Raw genomic sequence first — 12,191 nt, forward strand, 5'->3', positions numbered from 1 at the left:
TGTGAACAGCCAATCATATAATACATGCGTTTTTCACAGAGGGTTATGTTCAGCCCTCAGTAAAGAATTCAGTTAAAGATTAGCGAGGTGATGCTAATTTGGCTTGTACGCTAATTCGGTCCTGTCCCTGAAATTCCTTCCCTGTGTGCTTTAATCCTCCCTTTGTGTAAGGGAATCTGATCAGCGGGCTTCGTTTACCTCTGTATCCCTTCTTCCTCTCAGCGATGGTGCAGAGGCAACTCTTGGATGTCAAGCTTAGGCTCCTTCCCCTCCGGACACGCCGGCTCCCCTCGGTGGGGAGCGCTCGCTCACAGGGACGGCTCCTGCCCTCGCCGGAACCTTCGTGAGGGAGGGTGGCGGCTCGCGCGCGGTGGGTGCGCCACTCCCCGGGCGCGGCTCCCCGCGCGCGGCGCCTAGGCCGTGCCGCAGCCCCGCCTCCATGGCTCCCTCTCCCGGCGCCTCCCTGTCCCGGTGCCTCCCCCTCCCGCGCCGCGGGTCCCGCCTCCGCTCGGGAATCCCCTCCGCGCGCCGGGGCGGGGCGCGCCGTGACGCCACGGGCGCGCAGCGTCAGAGGCGGCCCGTATCGGCGGCGCGCGGGGCGGGCGCGCGCGGGGCCATGGCGGCGGGGTACCAACAGCGGCCCAACGGCGGCGGCGCCCCCGGCGCCCTGCCCGACCCCTCCTTCCTGTGGAGCGTCTTCCAGAGGTGAGCCGGCCGCCACCGCCGGGCCGCGGGCAGCGAGCCCCGCGGGCAGCGGGCACGGGGAGCTACCGGAAGCGGGTCGGGGGCTGCGCGAGTGCGGGCACCGGCCCGGCGCATCCCGCGCGGGGTTCGGCTGCCGGGGCAGCGCTGTGGGCAGCGCGGTGCACTCCCCGTGGGAGGGTCTGCAGGGAAGGGCCGGGGGGGAGTAAATGTGGCTGTGTCTTATAACGAGGGGAAGGGGATCGGTGGGACGGTAACCTTGAAAGCGCTGAAGTAATTTTTAGCCTGAGGTTGCAGGAAGGATAGGTGTGGAGGATCAGTGTAGCAGCACAGGGAAGGTTTGTAAAAAAGAATCGGATAAATGGTAATGGGAGACTTAAAAGCTACCAATGACACGACATAGCTGCAGCAGGGGACGTTTAGGTTGGATATCGGGAAAAATTTCTTGTCAGCAAGGGTGGTTGGACATTGGAACGGGCTGCCCGGGGAGGTGGTGGTGTCACCGTCCCTGAGGAAAGCAGGGACGTGCAGGTGGTGTTGGGTCACAGGTTGGACTCGATGATCTCAGAGGTCTTTTCCAAGCTAAGGGATTCTGTGAAGTATTCTCTTGAATTCTCCTGGAACAGAGGGACCTGCAAGGGAGTTAGCAGCTTGTGCTAAACAAACACACTGGCAAGATCCTATCAGTAAGGAAGCCAAAGGAGATTTCCCAACTATGTCTTGTTGAGGAAACTGGGGAGGTGCCTACGTTGGATCCATTTTTATGAGAGATGAGTCAAGACAGATCTTCTGACACAAGCAGCAGCAAGAAGAGGTTAAGCAGCAGACAAAGAGTACTAAGTTTCTAAAACTGGCTGATATTTACAGAGTGACTCAGGAATGCAGCAGCTTACCTACCCAGCCTGCTGTAAAACAACTTCCTCTGAGGACTCGGCAGAGGCATGCATGAAGCCGTTTCTGTTTTTAAAGGGTCCAGAAACAGATCAGCAATCTGGCTTCTGCACCAGGAAAATCAGTAAAAATATTTTAAATAATGTAGTTTGTCAGGACAGTTGCATGGCTTTTGTTGAAAACATTTCTTCTGGCAGACTGCTGTATAAATCCTGGACTGTGTTTGGTAAGGATTGGATAGGGATATGATGACTGGAATTGGAGGAATTAATATAATCTGTATGCTTTCCAAAAATACTCCCAACACTATCAAAAGGCCCTTGATGAAGTTCAGTAAAGGTGGAATGAATGGAAGCATTCTTCAGTGAGTGGAAAACTGACTGAAGGGTGTGTGTGTGGTTGTGCACCACATGGACAGATGGAGCTCTCCTGGGATCTTTGTGTAATCTGTTCAGGAGCAGCTGGGGAAAGAGAGTAGGTGTAGGTTGGATGGTTGGAAGAGGTTTTACACCATGGGCGTGGTGAGGCACTGGAACTGGTTGCCCAGAGAAGCTGTGGCTGCCCCATTCCCTGGAAGTGTTTAAAGCCAGGCTGGATGGAGCTCTGAGCCATCTGGTGTAACTGAAGGTGTCCCTGCCCACAGCCAGGGGATTGGAACTTGGTGATCTTTTAGGTGCCTTTCAACCCAAACCATTCCCTGGTTCTCTGGTTCTGTGAAAAGAGATCAGGTGATGTTTGCTGATTCCTGCAGTAGCTGAGGCCTGTGAATGTTTGCAGGGGCACCTTGCAGTCCTGAATGACTGGGCTGTACCAGCCTGTCATGGCCAGATCATGATCCCTGTGTGACAGGTGATCCCCATATGTCAGGTGCAATCCAGAGCACAAACCTGATGTCCATGAGGAAAACCCATTCTAATTTTGCATAATTTTATTTATAAAATTAATGTGCTGACTGATGATGCTCAGAAGCTAGATAAGTAGGTCATAATGCATTTTCATGAAAATATCAGCTTAGGACTTGGTAACAGCTCATAAAAGGTAAAAAATGTTCACCATACTAAGAAGAGAAACAGAGATTATAAAGGGGAATATCTATTTGTAATTGAAGTCTTTGCAATTTATGCTTGCAATTTTAGTGCTGCATGCAAGTTACATAATTCTTGGAGATGGGGAAGGAAGCAATAGAATGAACTGAAAGTGTTTAGAAAAAGACAGCAAGAACTAAAGGAAAAGAAAATCATCTTCTGTGAACAGGGGTCAGCTGAGTGGGACTCTGGTTGGGGTAGTAAATGAAGGGAAATGAAACTGTCATTCCAAGGGGAGCATCCTTGTATGAAATGAAGTCCCCACCACTTTCAGATACCCTTCTAAAGAAGTCATGATCATTCTTTATTTGGGCAGAAAGTACTTAATTCATTAATTTTGGCATAGAGCTTGAATCATTGAGACAATGGACTGTGAAGGCTCAGTGGAAGCTGGAACCTGCCTGTGCCTTTTTCCTCTTTGAACCCCTGTGAACTCCTGCAAGCCATTGAGTCTTTGAGTACTTTGGTCACATTGGTGACTTACTCTCCATTGCCAGCATGTGAGAGAGGCTGGGTGACAAACCTGTTGCTCCAGTTTGTGAAACAGATAGCTCACTACTGTGGCATTAGGCATTTTGTGGATTTAACCAGCGTGTGTGCTCTGCAGTTCTCTGAAACAGAAATAAATAGAAATACTTCCTTGTGGAGAGCAAGCCCAAACTGTTTCATTGTCAGTGTTTCTGTGTGTCTCTTCACTCATAAGTCTTGCAGTTTTCTTTGGAGCTTTTATCATGTTCCAGAGACTTTTCAGGAAAATAATAATCTCATCTGGTGAGTAAGAAGCAGAATGTCAAAGTCCTCAGTAAGTGGAAGCTGTTAATTTCAGCCATTTAAAGCTTACTACCTGGTTTGGTTTTGTTTTGTTTTTCTTTTCCCAGAGTTGATAAAGACAGGAGTGGAATAATATGTGATAATGAACTTCAGCAGGCATTATCCAATGGTAAGTCTGTAAATGAGCAGTGAGGTAGTTCATTGTAAACTTCACGAGAAATTTGTTGTGAGAGTGGTTACTTGATGCTATGATTCATTGTATGGAAGGGGGTGGGAAGTGTTCCTACCACTCACTAATTACTATTTAATCTACAGCAAAAGGCTGGAAAGGGAAAAAATGAACAATCCTTGTGATTTTTTGTTTGTTTGTTCTAAACTGAGTATCTGTTGTAACCATTACTGGTCTGTATTCTGAGGAATGAGGGTGTGCACATCCCTTTTTTCCCAGCTCTGCTTCCTAGAAATCATAACCAGTGATTCATATATTCCTTGCTCATCACTACTGAACCTTTGTTTTTTTTTTTAACCAGAACCAGTGTATAACCTGGGCAAAGCTGTTTACAACCAGCCTTTTCATTGCACATAATTTATTTTTCATACAGTATGGTGCAGGAAATAAAGTATGTTTGGGTTTTTCCTAACAGAGTAGAAAGATGCACTCTAGTATTAAAACTTCCTAGTAGTCATTTCCTTTTTGTAATACTCAAAGAAACTAGGGTATTGTCAAATAACTCATGGAAACAAAAAATAAAACATATTTCCAGTAGCCTCTTTTTGCTTTCTTCCCATGACTCAGGATGGGTAGGGTTGTACTCTGTGGGGTTTTTTTCTGTTTGGAAATCTGAAAAAATGGCATATTCAGGCTGTTTGCCCACCTTTGAGTCCATACCAAGTTTCTCTTCTCCCAGAGTTTATTCCTTTATCCCTCCTGTGCTTTGTGACTGAGAGGGCTTAAACTGATGTTGTGAGCTGCAGCACACACTGGCTGAAGGGCCCATTTTTGTCAGTAATTGCCTGACTTGAAATAAGTTTATGAGGTTCTGTTCAGTAAAACTGCAGTAACTGAACTGGATGTACTAGAATATTTGTTTAATGATGTATCTGATAAATTAAAAGCAATGTGTTGTGGCTGCCAGAACTGATCCATAATTAAAATTTTGAATAAAATCTTTAGCAAAAACTAAGTTAAATTAAGTCACCATTTCCATTTAGATTACAGTGCTGTTTAGAACTGTGAGAAACTGCCATTTTAAATTTTACCTGTTTTAAATTTCATATATTTTAAATATTTTCTCATATGAACCTGCCACTTTTAATTTTATGTATTTTAAATATCTCATATGAGTGAATTTAAGGTAATAGGCAGTGATGAATATCTGAGCTCTTTTCTGTCCTTATTTACAGTGTAGATTAGCAGTTTCAGTGCTTTGCAGTTATGAAGAATGCCTACCAAGTGTTAGACAAAATATTTACAGAACTGTAAGCTTTCTGCATTCCAAGAGATTCTAGATCTTGTACACCAAAGTCACTAACAATTCACTATATTATTTTCAAAATACATCCTCTAGTGGTTGTTTGTGCATGGCTGTCCTGCAATTTAACATGGGCTAAAATAATGTTATGTGTTTATTTCTAAAACATTAAAAAATTCTACAATGTGCTCATTGACATTTGAAGTTCAGTGTGGTTTTGACAATTTGACATTTTCAGCCTGTGAGGTTTATGCAGATAACAGTGTGCTAACGTGGGAGGGGTTGATCATCACTTTGTCTGTTTGCACAATAAAATCCTTTGCTTCCTTCTTGTTTTCCTCTGTGCTGCTGTGGGAAGTTAACACTAGAGTCAGGAGAGCAGAGACAGGGACAGTCTGCACTGTTTATTGGAACAGGGTGAAATCAGTTCTTCACCTCTGGAGGTGCTCAGATTTCATTCTGTGGTGGCTCTATGAATCACTTGAGTGTTTCAAGATGAAATAAGTTAACTTTCAGACTGTATTTTCACTTCTTCCTCTTATTCTGTTCCGTGTTAAATCCTAGCACCTTATTAATTCCATTATTTCTTATTTTTTTGAGGAGACACGCAGTTCTAAGGTATGGAAATTCTCTGTCTAAAATACAGCTTCAGCATTTTCAGAGCCATTTTTCCTTTTCTCTTTATGTGCAGAGAGTCTCAGGGCCTGCCTGCAGTGCAGGGCTCTCCCAGTGCGTGACATCACTGCCGTGCCCCAGCAAAGCCAAGGGCCGGATCCCAGGGATCCCAGCCCGGCCCTTCTGCCGGGATTTGCGGTCACCTGACCCAGCCCTGGGAGCGCCTCTGCTCTGCCCTGGGCTCCTGCGGGCAGCCACAGCCCGTTCATTGTGTGCTGCTTCTGCTCCTGGTGCCTTCACAGGCTCACGGTGAAATTCTGGATGAGGCACGGGATTCCTTTGTTTAAAGCTTAATGCTTCCTAGGCTTGGGAATGCTCTCAACCAAGTCAAAATAATTTCATAATGACAAGCCTCTAAATACTCAGAGAAGTACAGAGCTGCTCTCCAGATGATTACTGCTCAGGCCCTTTCAAGCAGCAACATTTCTTGGTCTAAAAATACTAATGCAAACGAACACTTAATTGTTTTAGCAGTGGATTAGGTGGGATTTGTACTGAACTACTCTAAGCTGCAATGTATGGTTATGCCATGTTAGGAACTCCTTCTGTCAGAAGCGAAATGCCCTGGAGTAATCCTGTAAAAGGGAAATGAGCAGATGGGTTTTTACTGAGGAACAGATATGAGGCCTTGATTGAGTTACAATTTAGAACACTTCTGCTCCTGTCAGTAGAAAAGAGGTACTTCAGTTTAGATCTTGATTTTTGTCCAATACTTCCTGACAGCCTGGGATGAAAAAGTCCTTCTAAGATCTTCCAAGGTTTGTTAAGATTTTTTTGTTGCAGCCTTAAAATGCTGATTTCTGTGTGGTATTTGGGAAGCACTGCTCTGAAGTCATCTCTGAATGGTGAGACTTTCTTACTTCCAAGCAGCCTTATTTTTTAATATGCCTGTTCCATGTCACATAGCTCTGAATTCACTGTTCTTAACTGATTTGTTTGTTTGTTTGTTTTGCATTTTTTTAAACATTGAGGAATTCTTAATTGTCAACTAAGTAATTCTTTCTGTTTCAGGAACGTGGACTCCATTTAATCCAGCAACAGTCAGATCAATTCTTGGTGAGTGTAGTTGCGTGATGTGGCATAGTCCTAAGATAATGTTTTGTGATCTGCTCAGCTGATTGATTGAGAATGCTCTCAATTGCTACACTGTTTTGTTGTTTTTTTCCTCAGAGTGCCCAGCAGCAGTAAGTTAAATTATTTTCTCTTTTGATTAATAGAGAATGCCCTTTGCATACGCACATGTGCACTTGTCAAAATAGCTTGAGAAAATGTTACTGCATAATTGATTAGATAATAAATGTAATTTATGCATGAGGAGATTGTTATCCTAAATTTTCTAAAAAGATATTATGTAAGTTGTCTTGGGAAGTAGTTTTTCCTATCTTGAATTTAAGCCTATGTTTTACTCCAAAAATACCAAACAGAAGCTTTACAAAGCTCGAATTCTGTTAGTGTCTAAACTAATTGCCAGTAATGTGGAAGGTGCTGGTGATAGAACAGAAGGATGAAGATTCAAGCACAAGAAATCAAATCTTTTCTGTCACACAGTTCATAAATCCAAGGATTACATTTTTTGCTTTGTTCTCAATAAGTGTTCAGCAGCAGCCTGAGTTCCATTGCTGGATGACATGTAAAGATAACACCATGAGTAAATCAAATGCAGATGAATATCCCAGCACTGTTGGAAATTATGTAAGACTTTTTAATGTGTCCTTGGAAAAGAACAGTCCACCCCTCTGCCCATTTTGATTATTACTGGATGATCAATCAAGCCCTCAGTATTTTTGAACTGAAAATGAAAAACTAGGAAAAATAAACATTCTGTGATTTATTCTGGTATTTTTATCTTGGTTTATTTTTTTTCCTTCAGTGGATGACTGCTGCTTTTTCTTGGCAGGACTTTGCAAATTACCACTTGCATTTTAGCAGTTTCTTTTCTCTCTTCAGTACCTTCCACAGAGCACTCTTGATATCTACTTAAAGTCCTGACAGATCTTGCTGAGGAGTTGTATGACTAAGGTTTTATATGTGTTTCTTACTTTTTATTTCAGGCATGTTTGACAGAGAAAACAAAGGGGGTGTGAACTTCAATGAATTCACAGGAGTCTGGAAATACATCACAGACTGGCAGAATGTCTTTCGAACGTATGACAGAGACAATTCTGGAATGATTGACAAAAATGAACTAAAGCAAGCACTAACAGGTTTTGGTAATTCATTAGTAATTACAGTTTTTATGACTAGGTTATGTCATAGAATGAGCTGCTTACTGGTGCTGTTGCAGAGCTGTACTGCTCTGACAAATGTCACTAAAAATGAGGTAGGTGAAGGGCAGCTTTCCTTTGAGGCATAAGCTACCTTTTAACAATGTCCATGCCAGAGGCATGTGTTTTTTAAAGCTCTTTTCTTAAAGAGAGGAAAGGAAAACATTCCTGATACATGTCCTGACACATCCAGTTCCAGTCTCCTCTGTGACTAGCTCTGAGGGTTACCAGTGTATCAGGCTAAGTCTGAACTAACAGGGTACTTGATAGAACTTGCCACCTTTTAAACAAGGCCAGCTGTCCGTGCTGTGGGAGCATTCTGATGGCTAAGGAACTTTCATTCCAGTCACGTCACCTGTAAAGACTTGAACTGCAGCCCTAAACCATTCCCTCAATCAAACAGTCACCTTAATCTGTAATTATAGTTAATGTGACTCTGTATATAATTATTATTGAGCATGGGTTTTATTGCATGCATCTTAGTTTACCAAAAAATAGTCATTGTAACTCCTTACTGCTTTCTGGTTTTGTTACACATGCCTGCTAAACAACCTTGTTCTTTTTATAGAAGGACTGCAGTAATTGAAACCTTCTAAAGTATTTCTCTTTTTCCAAGGTTACCGACTCTCTGATCAGTTCTATGATATCCTTATTCGGAAATTTGACAGACAAGGAAAAGGACAAGTTGCTTTTGATGATTTTATTCAGTGCTGTGTTGTTCTACAGGTAAGAAAAGAGATGTACTTTGATGTCAGTTGAAAAAAAAATGCCTTTTCTTAAGCTTTTCTGGTTCTCACTTTAACAGTGGATCAGAACTTGCTTTTATTTATAGTAAGCCATTTGAACTAAGTGTATGCTAAGTCCTAGAAACATCTTTGTGTATTGGTCTTCATTAGCAATTCCTTTGTGTCTCAAGTAAATTTGATACAATGGGTGAGGGACAAAAAAGTGTAAAATAGTATCAGTGTTTGACACTCTCTGTTAGTTTAATACAGACTTCAGAGCTGATCTTGCAAGGGTAATGGTAAAAATACACAAAAAACCTTCCAGTCTTTCAGTGACACAGAGAGTGAGAGAGAGAACATGGAGGGAAAGCAGTTCCCTGTAAAAGTCACATCTCTGTTATTTAGACACATCAGTCACCTTTGCATTCATTTGTAATACAAGGCAATTATGGTTAGTTGTAGACTTGAACTCTGCTAAAAAGGGCTTTAAATGGAATAATCACTCAGCTGATGTTAATGAAACCGTGCTGGCAGTTGTTCTGGTCCTTTGTACTGCCTGGCACCTCTGGGGTTATACAGAGACACCTCAGTTGGCAATGGCACATGAAGCATATTTGCCTAGAAGGCGAGATATGCACAAGGTATGCATTGGATTCTGTTTCCAGATGACTCAAACACTGCATTGTTTTTCCCCCTGCTTTAAAGCCAGTTATAAAAAGCTGTCTGGTCTATACAGAAGGTAACTTTAAGTATTGCATTATTATTGCAGTGAGCTGTCTTATATATAAAGACTGTAAAATGGCTACAGGGGGGATGAACAGAAAGGGTTCATAAAGCCCAGGTGGTATTACTGCGCCTGAGTGGGTTGCAGCAGGTGAGAGAGACGGTGAATGAATCTTGTTTCTTGAATCAGAAGGCTTGATTTATTTAATATAAGATATAATACATTATTACTATACTAATAGGAATCAAGAGAGAGGTTTGCAGAGCTGCTAGGCCAGGCTAAGAATAGATAGAAAGAATCTATAACAAAGTTGTGTCCAAGGACTCCATCCCTAGCTTGTTCCTTGTGTTTGGCCCTTAATTATAAACATGGGAACATGAACCAATCACTAATCAAAATAGGTGCCCCTGTTGCATTCCCCAGCAGCTGATAATAATTGTTTATGTTCTCTTCTGAGGCCTCAGCCTTCCAGAAGACACAGAAATCTGAAAGAAAGGATTTCTGTGAAAAAATGTCTGCGACAAGGTGGCAAGGGGAGTGTGTTGCAGTCTGAAGCTTCCCCTAGAACAAAAGTGTCTATTATTATTTTTTTTCTCTCCTCCTCAGAGGCTGACTGATGTGTTTCGTCGATACGACACTGACCAGGATGGCTGGATCCAGGTGTCCTATGAGCAGTACCTTTCCATGGTCTTCAGCATCGTATGACATGGATAACCAGGAATTGCACACTGGCATTACATAGACTGGAGTTGCCAAATCATACTCTACTGAATAAGATTATTTATGTATTATAATGGATGTAACATCACATTCTTAAATTTTGTATGTTGGTAATCATTGTCAGAATCTGTACTTGAGTTGGTTTTATTTTGTATTATTGTATGATGTGACCATCTCTGCTTACTGTAGTACAGAAAGCACAGAATCTAGATTTAACCAGTACAATGTTGAACTCTTACACATATCCTTACCTCTTACACATATCCTGCATGGGAAAAATGACTCTTTAGAAATGCCAAATTAAAATCATGCTTGTTAGTTTATATCAGTTGAAAGCCAGAAGTTGCACAACATGTTTTGCATGTGCCTTACTTTTATAAGAGTTTAATGTATTAATTTTTAAATACAGAATTTAAAATTAAGTAAAAATACCAGGTCAACTTTCAGTCTGTTTCACTTTTGTGCAGCTTTAAGGGGATGGTGATTTTATTTCTGTATTCTCATTTTCTACGATTCAGAGATCTCTCCACTTGGATGGCCTTTTTTATTTTATTTTCTAGCTGCCTCCTTTCAGGGTATCTTTGGGATGGCTTCAAATACAACTTCTCACCTGTAAAAAAGGTCACACTGCATCTCCCTTGAGAAGTTCCCCTGAAAAATGAACTCTGACTCTGAATTTGCTCCTTTTGCTTAGTTGTCTCATTTGACATCAGAAGTCTTCCTTTTCGTGCTGAAGCACTTATTTGAAGTGGCCTTGAATTGACAGTCAGACATTCTTGTAACTTTGCCCTACTTCTCACCATTTCCAGCTAATGAGAGAGTGGAAAAACTCAAGCAAGACAAGTAATGACTGTCACACACCATCTCTTGCAGTAACTCTTGGAGGAAGCAAAGACAACGAGAGTTACAATGTTACTCCCATGTGACCCTGAGATTGGCTCAGATGGTCACAGAATGGTACAAATAACACCAAGGTCACACGTTCAGTCTCTGTATGGTCCATTCACTGAACAGCTGGACTTAGTGATTCTTGTGGACTCTTTCCAACTCAGATGATTCTGAGTCTGTGTCTCACCCACACTAGAGTGTCTGGTGTCAGGGTGAAGGCAGCAAAGTGGCAACTGTGCAACTGTTACAAAGCATTTGTCATGTAAAGAAGCTGCTACTATTTGTCAAGTGATACGCAGAGCCTTAGTGACAGCTCAGCAACACTGAACACTCTTCTGGTGTCCAGTATGTGGGGGAAAACCCATGGCCCCCAGAGCATAAGCACCCTGAAACAAGGAGATGGCCCAAAGCACTCTGGGTGTCCTCACCCAAAAGGCAAGGAATTGGTTTTGGGTGAGGAGGGAGATCAGGAGTAACAACCAGTGTCAGAAACCACCTCATCCAACAGCTGTGGAAGTTACTTACCTTGAAGAAAACAAGGGAAAAATACTTCCACCAGTTACTCTTTGAACCTTCCCTCCCTGGAAGGCTGAGAAAATAACTATATATGCTCTCTCCAGAAACAAAACAGAAGAGAATGCTTTTGAGAATTTCTGGGCTCAAAAGAGTTCCCCTGTTTCTTTCCACTAAGGAAGCTGCCCCTCTGGCTCATACATCCAGATAAAATCCAGTAATTCCGGGAAGTGTTTTGAGGAGTAAGTCCATGGTACAAACTAAGAAACTGCAATCTGAGAAACTTCCCAAGTTGTCTGCCCTGAAAGATGCCTCCACGTCCAGCTGGCCTTGTTGTATTTCACTGCCCTTGGTGCAGAACAGCTGATTCCAGCACTTCCTAAAGGAGCATCACTGATGGAGAGAATCATCAAGGTGGCTCTGGATTGGAACAACTCTTGTCCCACTGGGAAACACACTTCTAAAGGTGTGAAAGCAGGTACACCACGGATCAAGAAACTGACTAAAAGCAGACCATTTATTCCCAGTCCAAGACATGTTCCAGTCTGGGTTTTTGTGACTGGCTTTTTAAGGAAATTGGAAATTTGCTCCAAAGGCTCAGGTGCATTCTGAGAACTACTGCCTCCATGCCAAGGCCTGTGACGTAGCTGCAGTGGTGCTGATGGGTGCCAGGCCTCTGGTGCTGCTCTGCAGGCTGGCAGGAGCTACTTTGTGAGGTGGTTTCTTAAAGAAGGACTGGAGTCTGGACAGAGTTCTGCTCC

General features: G+C 42.7%; 1 protein-coding gene across 1 annotated transcript; it reads left to right on the forward strand.

Annotated features, from left to right (window-relative positions):
- Nucleotides 1-616: 616 nt before the first annotated feature.
- On the forward strand, nucleotides 617-10,475 carry PDCD6 (programmed cell death 6). The gene is made up of 6 exons (XM_063164592.1): nucleotides 617-705; nucleotides 3,557-3,618; nucleotides 6,608-6,652; nucleotides 7,648-7,806; nucleotides 8,477-8,586; nucleotides 9,916-10,475. Exons 1-6 carry the CDS (start codon nucleotides 617-619, stop codon nucleotides 10,012-10,014), a joined length of 564 nt encoding a protein of 187 aa, XP_063020662.1. The 3' UTR covers nucleotides 10,015-10,475.
- Nucleotides 10,476-12,191: the final 1,716 nt, after the last annotated feature.

This window comes from Melospiza melodia, chromosome 1 (assembly GCF_035770615.1).
Source record: "Melospiza melodia melodia isolate bMelMel2 chromosome 1, bMelMel2.pri, whole genome shotgun sequence".
NCBI lineage: Eukaryota > Metazoa > Chordata > Aves > Passeriformes > Passerellidae > Melospiza > Melospiza melodia.

Bases quoted from the DNA above. Each gene is read 5' to 3' on its own strand.
- PDCD6 (XM_063164592.1), top strand. From the start codon at position 617: ATGGCGGCGGGGTACCAACAGCGGCCCAACGGCGGCGGCGCCCCCGGC. The intron at 3,619-6,607 runs GTAAGTCTGTAA...TTTCTGTTTCAG, and splicing joins TCAGCAGGCATTATCCAATG to GAACGTGGACTCCATTTAAT. The intron at 7,807-8,476 runs GTAATTCATTAG...TCTTTTTCCAAG, and splicing joins GCAAGCACTAACAGGTTTTG to GTTACCGACTCTCTGATCAG.